This window comes from Balaenoptera musculus, chromosome 2 (genome assembly GCF_009873245.2).
Source record: "Balaenoptera musculus isolate JJ_BM4_2016_0621 chromosome 2, mBalMus1.pri.v3, whole genome shotgun sequence".
NCBI classification, from domain to species: domain Eukaryota; kingdom Metazoa; phylum Chordata; class Mammalia; order Artiodactyla; family Balaenopteridae; genus Balaenoptera; species Balaenoptera musculus.
Window position 1 is genome coordinate 82,539,318 of NC_045786.1, and position 19,616 is coordinate 82,558,933.

At 40.0% G+C, this 19,616-nt stretch overlaps 1 protein-coding gene across 1 annotated transcript in view; it reads right to left on the minus strand.

Moving 5' to 3' along the window:
- Positions 1-19,616, minus strand: part of SLC27A2 (solute carrier family 27 member 2) — a 54,933-nt gene that overhangs the window by 14,972 nt on the left and 20,345 nt on the right. The window contains exons 3-5 of the mRNA XM_036844634.1: positions 19,306-19,464; positions 16,870-16,994; positions 4,074-4,268 (exon numbers count right to left, since the gene is read on the minus strand). Of these exons, the coding sequence (XP_036700529.1) occupies positions 4,074-4,268; positions 16,870-16,994; positions 19,306-19,464 (479 nt within the window). The remainder of the gene's footprint in view (positions 1-4,073; positions 4,269-16,869; positions 16,995-19,305; positions 19,465-19,616) is intronic.

The window sequence follows — 19,616 nt, forward strand, 5'->3', positions numbered from 1 at the left end:
ACCCACGCACATATGGTCACCTTATTTTTGATAAAGTAGGCAAGAGTATACAGTGGAGAAAAGACAGCCTCTTCTATAAGTGGTGCTGGGAAAACTGGACAGCTACATGTAAAAGAATGAAATTAGAACACTCCCTAATACCATACATGAAAATAAACTGAAAATGGATTAAAGACCTAAATGTAAGACCAGACACTATAAAACTTTTAGAGGAAAACATAGGCAGAAGACTCTATGACATAACTCACAGCAAGATCCTTTTTGACCCACCTCCTAGAGAAATGGAAATAAAAACAAAAATAAACAAATGGGACCTAATGAAACTTAAAAGCTTTTGCACCGCAAAGGAAACATAAACAAGATGAAAAGACAACCCTCAGAATGGGAGAAAATATTTGCAAATGAAGCAACTGACAAAAGATTAATCTCAAAAATTTATAAGCAGCTCACACAGCTCAATATCAAAAAAACAAAAAACCCAATCCAAAAATGGGCAGAAGACCTAAATAGACATTTCTCTAAAGAAGATATACAGATTGCTAGCAAACACATGAAAGGATGCTCAACATCACTAATCATTAGAGAAATGCAAATCAAAAGTGCAATGAGGTATCACCTCACACCAGTCAGAATGGCCATCACCAAAAAATCTACAAACAATAAATGCTGGAGAGGGTGTGGAGAAAAGGGAACCCTATTGAACTGTTGGTGGGAATGTAAATTGATACAGCCACTATGGAGAACAGTATGGAGGTTCCTTAAAAACCTAAAAATAGAACTACCATATGACCCAGCAATCCCACTACTGGGCATATACCCTGAGAAAACCATAATTCAAAAAGAGTCATGTACCACAATGTTCATTGCAGCTCTATTTACAATAGCCAGGACGTGGAAGCAACCTAAGTGTCCATCAACAGATGAATGGTTAAAGAAGATGTGGCACATATATACAATGCAATATTACTCAGCCATAAAAAGAAATGAAATTGCATTATTTGTAGTGAGGTGGATGGACCTAGAGTCTGTCATGCAGAGTGAAGTAACTCAGAAAGAGACTAACAAATACCGTATGCTAACACATATATATGGAATCAAAAAAGAAAAAAAAATGGTCATTAAAATCTAGGGGCAAGACGAGAATACAGACACAGACCTACTAGAGAATGGACTTGAGGACACGGGGAGGGGGAAGGGTAAGCTGGGACAAAGTGAGAGAGTGTAAAATGTAAATGTAAAATGTAAAATAGATAGCTAGTGGGAAGCAGTCACATAGCACAGGGAGATCAGCTTGGTGCTTTGTGACCAGCTAGAAGGTTGGGATAGGGAGGGTGGGAGGGAGGGAGACGCAGGAGGGAAGAGATATGGGGATATATGTTTATGTATAACGGATTCACTTTGTTATAAAGCAGAAACTAACACACCATTGTAAAGCAGTTATACTCCAATAAAAATGTTATAAAAAAATCTTGTTTAACCTTAATATACTAGCGTTAGATGTTTTGCATTTCAGGGACATGTTCTCCAATACATTTAAGATTCAATGATATGATGGTAAAATTTGTTTCATGCCCATGGCTATAAAATTATTAAAATTCCACCATATTTCATGTTACTATAATTCAAGGGCATAAGAATTTAAATTTATGTAATTCAGTAAGAGCAATAAGTATATTATTTTCTCTCTTGGCAGCAAAATACAAATGTGACAGTATTTAGATTTAATTATTAACCATGATTACTATGTCCATTTCAAATTTGTATTCAAATCTGTGTGATAAATTAACCAATCATATGCTTTGGTAGTAGCAGTTAACCATTAAAAACCAAATAGCATTCATAGTCAACAAATGTAGATCTTGTTTATTTGCAAGAATGTAAAAAAAATTGGGGGTGGTAAGTAATGCTTTTTTCCTTATCAAATGCAGGGTCATTGTCTTCCTTCTTTTCTAGTTAAAAAAATATGGTTTTGTTTAAAGTAGAAAAACTGACAATAAAACATGGCAATCAATGGATGAGAAGCAAAGAACTAGTAATATACAGCATCAATTTCTCGGGTCCTCAGGTTTAGTTTGAAATGAAAGTTTCCCTGCAACTCACGTTTTCTGAGGGTTAGTAGTGACAACATAGATAGCTTGCACCAGGCCTCAGCTCAGCTTTCTGCCCTCTCTTGTTTTTTGTTTTGTTTTTTTTAAAATTTATTTAATTTAATTAATTTATTTATTTATGGCTGTGTTGGGTCTTCGTTTCTGTGCAAGGGCTTTCTCTAGTTGCGGTGAGAGGGGGGCCACTCTTCATCGCGGTGCGCGGACCTCTCATTGTCGCGGCCCCTCTTGTTGCGGAGCACAGGCTCCAGAAGCGCAGGCTCAGTAATTGTGGCACACTGGCTTAGTTGCTCCGCGGCATGTGGGATCTTCCCAGACCAGGGCTCGAACCCGTGTCCCCTGCATTGGCAGGCAGATTCTCAACCACTGCGCCACCAGGGAAGCCCCCTCTTTTGTTTTGAACTGCATTTAGCTTGGGTATCCAAGGTTTGGGCTAGTTCAGGTTGGCCTGATGCTAACTAGAGAAGATTAACCCTCTCAGCAGCGATTCCAGTGCGGAGTAGGAAATTGATTCTCAGTCTGTAGTAGTGCTGCCCAGTAGAATTTTCTGTGATGATGGTAATGTCCTATAACTGTACTACTCAACGTGGTTGTCACTAAACACATGTGGCTACTGAGCACTTGAAATGTGGCTAGGGTGAATGAAGAACTGATTAAAAATTTACATAATTTAAATAGCCACATGTAGCTAGTGGCTACTGTATTGGATGGCACAGGTGTGGAGCACAGTGGAGGGACATGTGTAGTGTAGGTTTGGCTGTTATTGTTAGAGAGGTTCCTTGGACTTGGGAATGCCTGGAGATCAGGCCAGAATACAAGGAATGGAACAATAATAATCTTTACAACTAATAACTCTTCAAGGCTATTATATGACAGGCATTGGGCTATATCCTATATAATGTAATCCTTTCAACAACTCTCTTCCTTTATTACACTGAGTTTGGGCCAGGCACTAGGCTCTATATTTTCTCTTTCTGTCTCTTTTATAGATTCTGAAGTTGAGGCCTAAGAAACACAAAGGGCATGACCTTGGGCTAGTCTGTGATGGTAGTGGAATTTGATCTCTTGGGCCAGATCTCTTATGCACATGGACTATTGTCCTCTGTACTTTGCTGGTCAGTCCCTGGGGGTACAGGTTGCCTGGGAGCTCTGGTGTGGCTGTTTCATGCCCAGGCAGGATGAGCTGCCCAAGGCATAACCACAGTAATGACTGCTCAAGCAAGGGAAGGTTCAGCATTCGCTGAATATTTCTGGAATTTTGCAGAATAGGTGGTCATCTGGAAGACTGAATGCTCGAGCACAATAAAAGGCAAAGAGATTGTCTGGAGATGAGGCAATAAAATGACTTAGAGGGAAAAGAGAATGCTGTGAGAGCTGGCTTACACATAAGAAATATCTTTCTGGTGTAGTTACTAGGTGAAAACAAATGTTTACAAGAATCCTACAACTCGGATGCACCCTGGTTCTCTCGAAGGAGTGGTTCTTAACCCTGGCTGAACAGCTTTAAAAAAATACTGATGCCTGGGCCCCCCTCAGAACAATTGAATCCAAAGCTCAGGGGGTGGGAGCCCTGCACCTATATGTATAAAAAATTCCCCTGGTGGTGGTAACGTACAGCGTGATGAAAGGGAAATACCACATTTCACGGTGTATAGTAAACATACAGAACTGGTAACCTTCAGGTGTTTTAACATATACAAGTATAAATGGCATTAGAAGACTTCACACAAGTTGCAGATGGCAAAGGCATAATGGGTTGTTTTTAATAGCAATTAATATTTTAAAATTAGAGGACCCTGTCATTTTTAGGTCATTGTCACAGAGCCTGAGCAAAACCTCTCTTGGTGATATGAATGGGCCATGGCTCTGAGACTGCATGGAATTCTGATGATAACATCATCATGACATAGCTTTTAAGAAATCTCCATGTACTGAAAGCTGGCTGCCCTCATTTTTCAATGTACTTACTCTCTGTAGGTAGTTTACTCTTCCAACAGCACCGACTTTTCTCGTGTAATTCATAAATCCGATATTGCCTTCAGTGGAAGCATAGAACTCATAAATGTGAATGTCCCCAAATCTCTTGATGAATTCTCTCCACACATCTCCTCGCAAGCCATTTCCCAATGCCATTCTCACTTTATGGTCACGATCGTTTGGTTTCTGTAGCAGGACGAAGAAGAGACCAAGCTGAAACATCTTTGGAGCCTGTACTTACATATTAATAATGGCCTTTATGTTTCTACATATTTATGTTGGTTATGAGCTGACCTCAGTGCATGCCTTTTCTGTCATCCACACATATTACACCTCCCCCCCCGCCCCAACACACACAGTATGGGCCGACAGTTGGAACTCTGATTTAATAGTTGAAAGGCTTGGATTTTCCCATTTTGATTTGTCACTTGATGGAACTCAGTGATGCCAACATTTAATCCATATCCAATCTGAAGCTTAAGTCATGTGTTGATTGTTTTCTTGATGAGGTTGGTGGATCTCAGTGAATTGCCAGAAAGGAAAGGCCCCATGGGAGAGGTCTGTCAGAGACTGACACAATCTGAAGCAATAATCTTCACTTGACAATGACGAAGAAAATGGGAACACAGTCCAGGCAAAGAAAGAGAATCATTTTCTACAGTCATTCAAGAGAATTCATGTGAGGGCCTGGCAGGACTGGGGAGAAGACTCTTGATCATGCGTTCGTCTAACAGATAGACCCAGTGGTCACAAGATCAGGTAGAGCTGAACCAACACAGTGAAACTGTTCTGATGGGATGGGAAGGGGAAGAGAGAGAGGAAGCTGGCTCCCAGTTGCCTGAGGTGGCCTGGGAGGAATATGCTTTGCTATAAATAAAAACCACAAGGTTCTTCATGACAGGGAGATCAGCTCGGTGCTTTGTGACCACCTAGAGGGGTGGGATAGGGAGGGTGGGAGGAAGGGAGATACAAGAGGGAAGAGATATGGGAACATATGAATATGTATAACTGATTCACTTTGTTATAAAGCAGAAACTAACACACCATTGTAAAGCAATTATACTCCAATAAAGATGTTAAAAAAAAATCACAAAGGAAAGCCTGTTTTGGGTATAAGAATTGAAAGCAGAGCTTGTATGAGCAAGAGAGGGGGGTGAGGACTGGTCTGCTTTCCATTAATGAGACCCTACAAATATGTCCAAACCTTGGGTAATTTTAATGATATTTTATATTAATAAGTCACTTGATGTGATGTCAGGAGATCACAGCCTGGAGGGAGGGACAGGTAAATAAGTATAATTTTAACTTGCAAAATCTGTAACTTGATGACCTCTACTCTAACCGAAAACAGGGCGGAGCAGGGTAGAAGTGCTAGGTAACTAGGATTCTCCTCTCCTATCAAATGTGAATTTCTTTGACTGAACAGCAACTTGCTTAAAAGAGCAAATGTTCTAGGGAGTATTTTGTACCTTATTTCCTCCTCTGTGAAATCACTGTGAAGTGATTTTGGAATAAGAGATCCTTTTTGAAAAAAAAAAAAAAAAAAAGTTTGCAGAGAGAGGCTGGCAGTTCTCTGACAAGGGGAGGACCTTTGATACGGCAGTTAGAAACCAAACCAAACAAACCTTGAATTGGTTTCCATGTGAAAGGAGCCAAGGAGCCCGTGGCGCAGCATGTATGCATTTAATTTTTAAGTAGCTCCTTGGTCAAAACTCAGGTGGTGAAGTTCTTTCAGGAGTCCTAACCAGAGAGGCGGACGATGCCTTTCACTAGTTAAAACAGGGCCCCTTGTGCCGTCTTTTTGAGGAGGAAATGTGTAGAGAGAGAGAGACTAGGCGTGTTGTCCCAGTGTTTCTTCACCAGGGTGTTGAGGAGACTTACCTGAGAAGCCTTCTGAACCTGCACGAACTTATTTGTTCTGACTGAGTGGGAACCTATTCTCTTCATCAGCTCTATTGGTCCCTAAGTCACTGAATCAATTCCCTTTTATAATTATCAAGTACTTATAAGTCAGGAGACTATATATCTGGTTTGCCAGGGCTGATCCTGGTTTACACCTGTTGTTCTGATGTGCTTATTAACGACACTCCTTTCATTCTCAAATGTCCCTGGTTGGATAGTGGTTTATAGGGTCATCCTGTCTGTAAGGTACTACTCTCCTCAGCAAGGATTGTCAGCTTTCCAGAGGCTACCTTTGCCCCCCACACTGCTGTCCCTCACTGCCACTCTGAGAATAAACCATCACAAATATTTGTGGAATACTTACTTTTGCTTGAAAATAACCACCTGACCTGGGGTTGACTTGGTCCCAGGCCTGCGTGAGAAGCTCCAAAGTAGCGTTCCAGTGTGTAGACCAGAGACCTTACTTCTTCTATATGCAGCCCACAATCACCCTCTTAGTTCATTTCCTTGTCTAATGGGTGGTGAACATCTATCTCTCCCATTAGACTGTAAGCTCCTTTGAGGCCAAATCTCTCTATACATCATCCACCGTGCCTGGGCCTGTGCTTTGCATATAGTGCAATTCCTGCAGTAAAAGAAGAAATAACCTCCACCAGGAAACCCTCAACTTCCTTGTTCAACAGTTAATGGCCGGGACATCAGCACCAGGGCAGGGTTTAGGGTGCAGGAGGCGGCAGTGCTCTGGAGATGCGGGCCAGCCTCAGAGGTGCAGCTGTCACCTACGGGTGCCAGGTAGCTGGGCTCACGGTCACAGTGCCATCAGCTTAGTTTTCATCGTAAACTGAGGGATCTTATTACACCAGCAGAAGGGATTAAGGCTGTAGGTTGGAAATGTTTGTGGACACAAACCGAGAGGCCCCTGGAGGCTTCAGAGATGTTTGGTTCTCATCTAAGCTTTTGCTCACCAGGGCCTGAGAGTACTGGTGTTTCTCCAAAAGAAGAAACAGTATTTCCTCACCACCAAAGCCACTCCCCAAAGGTCAAGGGTCACCTTCTCATTTTTCTTTAACAAAGATCGAACATTCTATTCCACATTAGAGGTGAGGTGCAACATGCAAACACACCTGGGGGATTTTAATCCACCATGGATTGAATGACTGATGAAGGGTGAGAGGTCAGGGTGTCCAGAGAGGGTGCAGGGCACCAGGTAATCAGAGGAAGCAGCAGACTTTTATTGAGGGCTTTGCTATGTGCCAGGCAATTGCCCTGCATTATCTTAAGGTTCTAAGGAGCCCTACTGAAATGTGAGAGGTAATCAAGTATTTGCCTCATATTACAATTGAGGAAACGGAGCTTTGAGAAGTTTAAAATAATTTGCCCAAGATCACACAGGTAGAAACACAGTTGTCCCCAGATTCAAATCCAAATCTACATGACTTCGGAGAGCACTCTTTTCCTTAGTTAAAAAAAAAGCGACACACACACACAGAGTTTAAGAACCAAATAGTACTGAAAGGATTTACATGAAGAAATGTTATTCCACTTATCTGTCCTCATCCTTTGCCTTCAGCCTACCACCACCCAGAGGCAGACAATTTTAACCCCTGTAGCTGTTTCTTCTCACCTGCATATTTCTAAATTAAATGCTTATACCACTATCTTTTGATTAATCACTTTAGACATTACTTACTGATTTCCTATTGTGCTGGATGGGGATTAAGCTCTCTCCCAATTTTTCAATATCACAATTTTTGGTTAAATCAATATTCAGTGCTCATATTACTTTGCCCCTAATCCACTGCTGATGAGCTAAGTATAATATACTATGAACAAATTCTTGAACAAATGTTTGTTTTTCCTGGGATTAATTTCCTCCCTGCCCCTTTGCTTCATTTTCTTAGTTTCTGTTTGTAGTTCTTTCCTTACCCTCCAAAAACATCTAAATACAATGTTCCTCCTTCTATCAGATGATATAATTTCCTTTTTTCCATTTTTCTTCCTTTTATCCTTTTGCTCCAATCTGAACGAGTTGTTTTCCAGGCCTGGGGATACCCTTTGCCTCTCTTTCCTGGATCTTGTGTCTTCCTTTTTCTTTTTTTACTCTCCTGTTTGGGTGGAATACTTTCTCTAGAAACTTCCTAAAGGAGGGTATACAGGAGGTAAGATTTTTTTGAGACTTTGAATGTCTGAAAATATTCTTATTTTATACTTGATTGATAATTTGGTTGGATATGAAATTCTAGATAGGTAATAATGTTTACTTAGAATTTTGAAGGCACTGCTCCCTGTAGTTTCCAGCTTGAGTGTTGCTGTTGGCAAGTCAACTGTTATTCTTATAGAATCTTCTCTCTTTCTCTTTTTTTTAAATAGGCAATCATTTTAAAATAATTAATCAATTAATTTTATTTTTGGCTGCGTTGGGTCTTTGTTGCTGCATGCGGGCTTTCTCTAGTTGTGGCAAGTGCGGGCTACTCTTTGTTGTGGTGCATGGGCTTCTCAGTGTGGTGGCTTCTCCTGTTGTGGAGCACGGGCTCTAGGCATGCAGGCTTCAGTAGTTGTGGCCCGTGGGCTCAGTAGTTGTGGCTCACGGGCTCTAGAGCACAGGCTCAGTAGTTGTGGTGCACGGGCTTGGTTGCTCCGCGGCATGTGGGATCTTCCGGGACCTGGGATCGAACCCGTGTCCCCTGCACTGGCAGGTGGATTCTTAACCACTGTGCCACCAGGGGAGTCCCTCTCTCTCTTTTTTTGATAGTCTTAAATATCATCATAGTATATTTTAAGAATTAAAAAAAAAATTCCACTCATTTTATTAGGTACTCAATTAGCCCTTTCAATCTGTCCTTCAGTTTTGGGAAGTTTTCTTGTATTATTTCTTTAATAATTTTCTCCTCTCCATTTTCACTATCCTTTTCCCTATTTCCTATTAATCAGATATTGGATGTTTTGGATTGATCCTCTAATTTTCTAATTTTGTCTCTCCTCATGTCCATCACTTTGTCTTTCCTCCAATTTTCTGTAAGATTTCTCAACTTTATCTTCCAAACTTTCTATGGATTAAGTAATTTTTAAATCGTATTTTTATTTTTCAGGAGGTCTTACTCTGTTTTTTTCTTTTTGGTAGCATACTATTTTTGTTTAATGGATATAAAATCTTCTCTAATATTTCTGAGAATATTAATTATTGATTTCTGGAAGTCTTCTCCTGCTCTTTGAATTGATGCTGCTTTTTCTTCTTTTTAGAAAATGATCTTTCCTGTTAGAGGCTTTCCTTTGGTATCTGTTCATATTTAGAAGTAAGGCAACAAAAAGATGTTTGAGCCACTTTGTGTGGTGGGGAGGGGCTGTTGCCAGGTTGGCTGCACTGTCTGGTGATGGGGCAGTGAGCCAATGTCCAGTTTCTTTTCTGAGAAAGTTTAGTTCTACCTAAGCATAACCCTCCTCTGCTCTCTTGCCTGCAAGCATAAACTGACTACTGGAGTTCTGGAAGCTGGGCAGGGGAAGGGAGCTGGGGTCTCCCTGGTCAGTAAGTAGACAGTTACTCAATCTCTGCTCTCAGTGCCTCACCCCTGCCCTCCTCTGCTCTTGGGATCCTTGAGTTCAAAGCTTCTCTAGCTCTTCTGCAGAGAATAAGCCTCCTGCCTCCTACAGAAGTGGGATATGGGAGCGGCAGGTATAGCTGTTTCATACACAGACTTTCAAAAATTCTCCTGTTTTCAAGCCTGGTACCTCATCCAAACTTCAGTTGTATTTGGTGCCTCCAATTTCTCAGGCTTTAGGAAGTCAATCACCTTCCTTCTTGTTGGTAATTGCCTCTCAAGTTTCACCCCTCTCAGCCCTGCTATGGCAATGACCTTCATCTTTCAGCTCTCTGTACTATGTAGTTCCTGGTTGCAATGTCTCTTAGTTTCTAGGATGATAGAGCTTGTGTGTCTTTTTCTTGTCCTCCTCGTTTTGGGGAAGACTTCCAAGAGGTGAAAGGGCAGAAGCTATTCACCACCTTAGAAAAATTCCTGAGTCCATGTCCTTAACAACTAATATGCTATACTTCTGCTTGACTCCCTGAGGAGAAAAGAAAGCACCCATTGACAGGAGTGAAAGGGTGAAACTCAACCTCTTCGTTTTACAGAAGAGAGCTTTCTGTGTCTAGTGTATCTTCCCACTGCACCCAAAGGGATTGTCTTTAAAAACCACCTCCCACATCACTCTCAGGCCCTTTCGTGGTGCTTTATCACATTCACACTTGAGTCTCAGAACAGTAAAACTCTTGTTACCTGGCCCAGCCAATCAGTCTCGCCTCCTGCCATGCTGCTTGCATTTCCCAATATGGCAGGTGCTTTATTCCACTGCTCTGCCATGCTGTTCCAGCTAATCATTAGCCCTTCTTTCCCTGCATGGCTGGAAAACTTTTCTGCACCCTTCACAACTCACCTCTCTGGCAAACCTACCCTGATTCTGCTCTCTGTCCCTCTTTCCCCTGGTCTACCCCTGTCCTGGACAAACTGGCCACTCTCTACTCTGTGCTGCTACACACCTCTCCATTCTGTTTTCTTTCTTCTTTTTTTTTAAGATTTTTTTGATGTGGACCATTTTTAAAGTCTTTATTGAATTTGTTACAACATTGCTTCTGTTTTATGTTTTGGTTTTTTGGCCACGAGGCATGTGGGATCTTAGTTCCCCAACCAGGGATTGAACCCGCATCCCCTGCATTGGAAGACGATGTCTTAACCACTGGACCACCAGGGAAGCCCCCCTCCATTCTGTTTTCTATCTGAATGGAGGTGGTGCAGAGACAGACATTTTAGGCTGGGAAAGGACCACAGAGGTTACCTAATTTTGGAGGGAAGGCAGACAATATAAGGGAGGTGAGCTGAGTCTATTCAGCTGTTTCAGGGTTCTGGTCTATCTTATTTCCCCTTCCAAGCACCAAATTTTAAGATTTTTTTGTTCCAGTTTTGTGAAAAATGCCATTGGTAATTTGATAGGGATTGCATAGAATCTGTAGATTGCCTTGGATAGTAAAGTCATTTTGACAATATCGATTCTTCCAATCCAAGAACATGGTATATCCTTCCATCTATTTGTGTCGTCTTCAATTTCTTTCATCAGTGTCTTACTATAGTTTTCAGAGTACAGGTCTTTTGTCTCCTTAGGTAGGTTTATTATAAGGTATTTTATTCTTTTTGATGTGATGGTAAATAGGATTGTTTCTTGAATTTCTCTTTCTGATCTTTTGTTGTTAGTGTATAGAAATGCAACAGATTTCTGTGCATTAATTTTGTAACCAGCAACTTTACCAAATTCATTGATGAACTCTAGTAGTTTTTTGGTAGCATCTTTAGGATTTTCTATGTATAGAATCATGTCATCTGCAAACAGTGACAGTTTAACTTCTTTTCCAATTTGGATTCCTTTTATTTCTTTTTCTTCTCTGATTGCTGGAGCTAGGACTTCCAACATTATGTTGAATAAAAGTGGTGAGAGTGGACATCCTTGTTTTGTACCTGATCTTAGAGGCAATGCTTTCAGTTTTTCACTGTTGAGTATGATGTTAGCTGTAGGTTTGTTGTATATGGCTTTCATTATGTTGAGGTAGGTTTCCTGTATGCCCACTTTCTGGAGAGTCTTTATCATAAATGGGTGCTCAATTTTGTCAAAAGATTTTTCTGCATCTATTGAGATGATCATATGGTTTTTATTCTTCAATTTGTTGATGTGATGTATCACACTGATTCATTTGCGGATAATGAAAAATCCTTGCATCCCTGGGATAAATTCCACTTGATCATGGTGTATGATCCTTTTAATGTATTGTTGGATTTGATTGCTAGTATTTTGTTGAGGATTTTTGTGTCTATGTTCATCAGTGACTTTGGCCTGTAATTTTCTTTTTTTGTGATATCTTTGTCTGGTTTTCATATCAGTGTGATGGTGGCCTCATAGAATGAGTTTGGGAGTTTTCCTTCCTCTGCAATTTTTTGGAACAGTTTCAGAAGGATAAGTGTTAGCTCTTCTCTAAATGTTTGATAGAATTTGGCTGTGAAGCCATCAGGTTCTGGACTTTTGTTTGTTGGGAGTTTTTAAATCAGTTTCAATTTCAGTACTAGTGATTGGTCTGTTTCATATTTTCTATTTCTTCCTGGTTCAGTCTTGGGAGATTGTACCTTTCTAAGAATTTGTCCATTTCTTCCAGGTTGTCCATTTTATTGGCATACAGTTGCTTGTAGTAATCTCTTATGATCCTTTGTATTTCTGTGGTGTCAGTTGTAACTTCTCCTTTTTCATTTCCAATTTTATTGATTTGAATCCTCTCCCTTTTTTTCTTGATGAGTCTGGCTAAAGGTTTATCAATTTTGTTTATCTTTTCAAAGAACCAGCTTTTAGTTTCGTTGATCTTTGCTATCGTTTTCTTTCTTTATCTCTACTTCTGTTATTTCTGCTCTGATCTTTATAATTTCTTTCCTTCTACTAACTTTAAGTTTTGTTTGTTCTTCTTTCTCTAGTTTCTTTAGGTGTAAAGTTAGGTTGTTTATTTGAGATGTTTCTTGTTTCCTGAGGTAAGATTGTATTGCTATAAACGTCCCTCTTAGAATTGCTTTTGCTGCATTCTGTAGGTTTTGAATCGTGTGCTTTCATTTTCATTTGTCTCTAGGTATTTTTTGATTTCTTCGTTGATTTCTTCAGTGATCCATTGATTGTTTAGTAGCATATTGTTTAGCCTCCAAACACAATTAAGTGTTTGTGTTTTATACAGTTTTTTTTTTTCTTGTAGTTTATTTCTAACCTATAGCATTGTGGCTGGAAAAGATGCTTGATATGATTTCAATTTTCTTAAATTTACCAAGGCTCACTTGGTGGCCCAGCACGTGGTCAGTCCTGGAGAACGATCCGTGTGCACTTGAGAAGAATGTGTATTCTGCTGCTTTGGGATGGAATACTCTATAAATTTCAATTAAGTCCATCTGGTCCAATGTGTCATTTAAGGCCTGTGTTTTGTTATTGATTTTCTGTCTGGGTGATCTGTCCATTGATGAAAGTGGGGTGTTAAAGTTCCCCACTACTACTGTGTTACTGTCAATTTCTCCCTTTATGGCTGTTAGTATTTGCCTTATATATTGAGGTGCTCCTATGTTGGGTCCATGTATATTTAGACTTGTTATAACTTCTTCTTGCATTGATCTCTTGATCATTATGTAGTGACCTTCTTTGTCTCTTATAACAGTCTTTATTTTAAAGTCTATTTTGTCTGATATGAGTATTGCTACTCCCTCTTTCTTGTGATTTCCATTTGCATGGAATACCTTCTTCCATCCCTTCACTTTCAGTCTGTATATGTCTCTAGGTCTGAAGTGGGTCTTTTGTAGACAGCAAATATACAGGTCTTGTTTTTGTATCCATTCAGCCAGTCTGTGTCTTTTGGTTGGAGCATTTAATCCATTTACATTTAAGGTAATTATTGATATGTATGTTCCTATTGCCATTTTCTTAATTGTTTTGGGTTTGTTTTTGTCGGTCTTTTTTCTTCCCTTCCTCTTTAGTTCTCTTCTCTTATGGTTTGATGACCATCTTTAGTGTTGTGTTTGTATCTATTGTAGTTTTTGGGTTTGCTGTTCCCATGAGGTTTTGATATAGCAGTCTATATATGTACAAGGTTGTTTTAAGTTGCTGGTCTCTTTCCCGCCTAGAGGAGTTCCTTTAGCATTTGTTGCAAAGCTCGTCTGGTGGTGCTGAATTCTTTAGCTTTGGTTTGTTTGTAAAGCTTTTGATTTCTCCATCAAGTGTGAATGAGAGCCTGGCTGGGTAGACTGTTCTTGGTTGTACGTTCTTCCTTTTCATCACTTTAAATATATCATGCCACTCCCTTCTGGTCTGCAGTGTTTCTGCTGAGAAATCAGCTGTTAACCTTATGGGAGTTCCCTTGTATGTTGTCATTATTTCCTTGTTGCTTTTAATATTTTTTCTTTGTCTTTAATTTTTGTCAGTTTGATTACTACGTGTCTCGGCATGTTCCTCCTTGGGTTTATCCTGCCTGGGACTCTCTGTGCCTCCTGGACTTGGGTGACTGTTTCCTATCCCACGTTAGGGAAGTTTTCAGCAGTTATCTCTTCAAATATTTTCTCAGGTCCTTTCTCTATCTCTTCTCCTTCTGGGACCCCTATAATGCAAATGTTGGTGCATTTAATGTCCCAGAGGTCTCTTAGACTGTCTTCATTTCATTTCTTTTCTTTTCTTTATTCTGTTCCACAGCAGTGATTTCCACCATTCTGTCTTCCAGGTCACTTATCCGTTCTTCTGCCTCAGTTATTCTTGCTATTGATTCCTTCTAGTGTATTTTTCATTTCAGTTATTGTATTGTTCATCTCTGTTTGGTTGTTCTTTAGTTCTTCTAGGTCTTTGTTAAATGTTTCTTGCATCTTCTCGATCCTTGCCTACATTCTTCTTCTGAGATCCTGGATCATCTTCACTATCATTATTCTGAATGCTTTTTCTGGAAGGTTGCCTATCTCCACTTCACTTAGTTGTTTTTCTGGGGTTTTATCTTGTTCATTCATCTGAGACATAATCCTCTGCCTTTTCATTTTGTCTAACTTTCTGTGATTGTAGTTTCCATTCTGCAGACTGCAGGGTTGTCTGTATCCACTTCTGAGAAGTCCTTTTGATAAAATCTTTCTTTAAGCTCCCTTTAAATTCATAGAACCTGGGTCTCCTGTTGTGATTTTTTTTTAATTGTGGTAAAATACATACAATGTAAAATTTACTCTCAACTATTTTATCTGTACAGTTCAGTGGTATTAAATACATTCATAATGTTATGCAACCATCACAATCATCCATATCCATAACTCCTTTCATCTTGTAAAATTGAAACTCCATACCCATTAACCTCCCTATTCCCCCCTTCCCTGCAGCTCCAAGCAGCCACTATTCTACTTTCTGTCTCTATGATTTTGAATACTCTAAGTACCTCATATAAGTGGAATCATACACTGTTCGTCTTTTTGTGATTGGCTATTTCACTTAACATAATGTCCTCAAGATTCACCCAGTGCTATGGGAAAAGTCCTCACCCGGCTTACAGCTAATTATGACCCTCATAAATCTGTTGAATGTACCCCCTGAATCAGAATAATATGTGTTAAGCCCAAACATTTGGGGGGAACACATTAATTCCCTCAAGTCAGTTATACATCTTTCAGGGGCAAGAATTTAGAGGATCATTCAGCAAAATTTGTTGATGCATAGGATGTGCCAGATACAGATCTCAGTGCTGGGGATCTGTCAATCAACAAAGCTCCTGGTGCATGGAGCTTTCATTTAACTGGAGAAATATAACAGTCATATAAACATGCACTATGTCAGAAGTGACAGTGCCACGAAAAGCAGAACCCACGAGATGCATGGTAAGGGGTAGGGTGGTATGTTTGAGAATTTGTAGGAGGGGTCTCTTTTATGAGGTGACATGTGGGCAGAGACTGAATGAAGTGAGGAGAGAAAGAACTAAGGCAAGAGCATCTTATAATTCTTTATGTCACACTGCTTCTGTTACAGGCATATCTCGCTTTATTGTGCTTTGCAGATACTGCATTTTTTTTTTTTACAAATTGAAGGTTTTTGGCAAACTGGCATTGTCAGATGATCGTTAACATTTTTAGTAATAAAGTATTTTAAAATTAAGGTATGTACACTGCATTTTAAAGATAAAATGCTATTGCACACTTAACAAACTACGGTATAGTATAAACATAACTTTTATGTGCACTGGGAAACCAAAAAATTCCCACTGTATGTAAATTGAACATAATAGTTGCTTATAAATAGCAATTGATCAACTCAGTGATCCTTTGAGTTTGTTTTCTTATGATGAGTGAAAGGATTAAAGAAAGTAGAATCTTGTGAGTTTATTGCATTATATAGTCTAGTGGTTCTCATCTGGGGTTGATTTTGCCTGCCAGGGGACATCTGGCAATGTCTGAAGACATTTTGATTATCACGACCTGGGGGTATGGGGAGGGTACCACTGGCATGTCCTGGGTAAAGGCCAAAGATGCTACTATACATCCTATAGTACATGGGATAAGTCCATACAGCAAAAAATAAATTGGCCACAAATATTAGCAGTGCCATTGTTGAGAAACCTTGATCTGGCCCCCAGGCAGGCTGCCCTCTCTGATGAGAGCTGAGGGACTGGGCAGAAGGAACTCTTTCAAACAACCCCTTCAAGATATCTGGATATCTGCAAATAGAACAGATCCAAAGCCCTTGGAGTTACTTACCTTTGGGGCATCTGTTCTAAGCTTGGTAACAGATTTTGTCAGATGGTTTCAAAGCCATATGGGGGTTTATTCATTAATCAACATTAAGTAAAAGTTTCCTGCATGCCTGTGGTATAAGAGAGGGCAAGGAGATAAGATGTGGTCCCTGCCATCAAAGATTTTACAGCCTAGGGAGGATGGGAGGCATGAAGACAAACACCTGCAATCTGACAAGGGCCACAAAGGAGGAGAAAACAAATGAGGTAGGGGAAGGGAGCAATGACTTTTGTTGGGGTGACCCAACAAGTAAGTTTAATATATGAGGTATCATCTGAACTGGGCTTTGACAATGAGTAGGGTTTAAACAGGTAGAGAAAGAAGCAGAGGATATGCTAGGTAGAGGGTCAGATGTGAAAACACGTACAAAGGTAGGGAATAATAATGTTATTACAGCAGCTGCCATCTGGTAAATCCCCTGTGGTAGGTGTGGTGCCAGGCTCTTTATCATGAGAAGTAACTGTAGTGTAAACTGAAAACCGATATACAAGAAGCAGCTGAAACCTAGCATGACCCAAAGTGACTTGAATTCCCATCTTATGCGTTTTGAAAAGATAATGAAACATGGGGAGTGTTACCTGGGGAGAGTTGCATAAATACCGAAGCAGTTCACCGATATACTGAATGATAGTGACGTTATATTTTCTGCAGTCATCCCAAAACTGGCTGGCTGAAAATTTGGCCCGCAAAACAACGGTAGCACCTACAGAGAAGTCATAGAAAGTACTAATAAAGAAATGCTACCAAAAAAGTCCCTAATTATATTTGTCACTTTTGACATTTATAAATTTAAAAAATTTATATATGAATTATATTCACAAACAAGTATTAGGTACCAATTATATTCAATGCAAAAAAAATGAATAAGACACAGTTTTGTCCTATAGGAGCTTCCAATCTAGTGGGGGAGAAGACACAACTTTTTCTAATAAGAGTCAGTGTGCAATAAATGAGGTTCAGTGAGGACCTAAGGGTGCGCGCGTGCGCCTGTGTGTGTGTGTCTGTGTGTAGATTAATTCTGCTTGGGGGCAAGGGCTGAGAAAGGCATAGGATTTGAATTAGGTCTTGAGAAGTGAATATCGAGAAAGATGAGAGCATTCCTGGCAGAGGAAAAAGCATGAACATAAAGACAGGACAGTCCAGAAGGTTGGGGGATGGCCAAGACTCTGCTGACCTGTGACTAGAGTGGTGAAGACTGGGTGGGTCAAGGGAGATGAACCTGGAGAAGCAGCTAGGGGTGCAATCCTGGAGAGTTTGTAAATGCCAGGTGGAGGAGCCTGACAGTTTTATAAGCGATGGAGAGCCAGGGTCTTGAGCAAGCAGGCGATATTCTTCTTTGATGGGTGATGTATACAGAATAATGGTTCCCAAAGACATCCACATCCTAATCCCTAGAACCTGTGACTATGCTACCTTACATGACAAAAGGGACTATGTAGATGTGATTGAATTAAGGATCTTGAAATGGGAAGATTATTTTGGATTGTCTGGGGGAGCCCAATGTAATCACAGGGGTGCTTATAAGGGGAAGTCAAGAAGATCAAGGGAAGAAGGAGAAAGGTTGACAGAAACAAAAGATTGGAGTGAAATGCTTGAAAATGAAAGAAGGGGCTACAAGCCAAAGAATGCAGGCAGCCTCCAGACACTGGGAAAGGCAAGAAGATGGATTCTTCCCTAGAGCTTCCAGGAGAAATGCAGCCTTGTTGACATCTTGATTTTAGGTCCTCCGACTTTCAAAACAGTAAGAGAATAAACTTGTGTTGTTTTAAACCACTAGGTTTGTGGTAATTTGTTACAGTAGCAATAAGAAACTAATACAATGGGTAAAAACAATATATCGATCATATCCAATCTAACGATAGGTATGAAATGTAGTAAAGTGAAATAAAAAAAAGTCACAAATATTTTTCACGTTATTAGTATATTTCTACTCCTAAATATACAAAAGTCCAATATTTTAGGAGAAATTTTAAAAAATACTATATTTTCTTTTTTAGCATATATCAATTGTGCTTAAGCAAATGTGTGAGTGATTGATTTGTCCCTATGAGAGCTTCAGAGTCACCCTGTTCTTGAAGGGCCCAACAACATGATCAGACCCAGGCATTCCTTGCTGATTTGGAGACTGGTACTGATGCTGGGCTAAGTGTTTTATAGCTGATCAATAAGTTGATGAGGGAAAGGAACAGAGGCTTGGAGAATCATATGTGTATTTGTATATGCATATGCATATATGTTACTATATATAATAAATATTTAAAATAAAATGTCACATGGGAGAAAAAATTAAGGTTTTTAGCTTAGTTAGAAAGTTAGAGGTGGTTTCCTGGAAGCGGTGGATATTGGACTGAGACTTTATATACACAAAGGGCAGAAATCCTACTGACAGGAGAAAGGATGACAATTCTAATTTAAATGGTAAAGTTTCAGAAGGAGAGAGAAGAGATGGAAAGCTAAGTATTCTGACCAGAGCTGAGGACCTGTGGGAGGAGGGAAGAATAAAGTAGAATGGGACAACTGAATGAGAAGTTGAAATCAGATGCTAATGGAGATCAACATGCAGATTTCTGAAGACAGAAATGACATAGGAGAATTATTTATGGAATCGAAGGATCAAGTACCTTAACCTGGATAAAGACCTAAAATATTTTAAAGAAGTTTCCTCTTTGATATGCTGAACAATTATAGCATTATATTACTAGACAAGCAGGCATGAGAAAATATAAATTCTTTTTATTTATTTATTTGGCCACGTGAGATCTTAGTTCCCTGACCAGGGATTGAACCCGGGCCCTTGGCATTGAAAGCATGGAGTCCTAACCAGTGGACCACCAGGGAATTCCCTATAAATTCTTTTGGATGCTTGCTATTGTGAGCCAGACAAGCTAGTTATCAACAGGGAATTAAACACCGTTCCGGGCACACAGGAAAGTAGCAAATTTTGTATTACTTTTCCTTATGAGCACGTTGAATGTGTACTGGGCTCCAACACCCTGTTGAGAGAAAAAGCTTACCGGTCAGGATACATCCATGTAAGCCAACCAAAAGCGCAGCACTGTGGTACAAGGGTAGTGTGGTATAGACTACATCATTCTCCGTTATCCCGCTGGCAGCAGCAAGGTTGGCTCCATACCAAACGCGAAGATGATTGATCATTGCAGCTTTCGGGAGACCTTTGTAAACACACAAGAGAAGCCATGAGTGAACCAAGAGTGGTCATTCACAGACACGTGGCCTGGGAGAGAGATGTGGCTTAGGGAAGATTCATCAGCTGGTGATTAGAGGATTGCATTCAGTTACACCAGAAGTTGGCAATTTTTTTCTC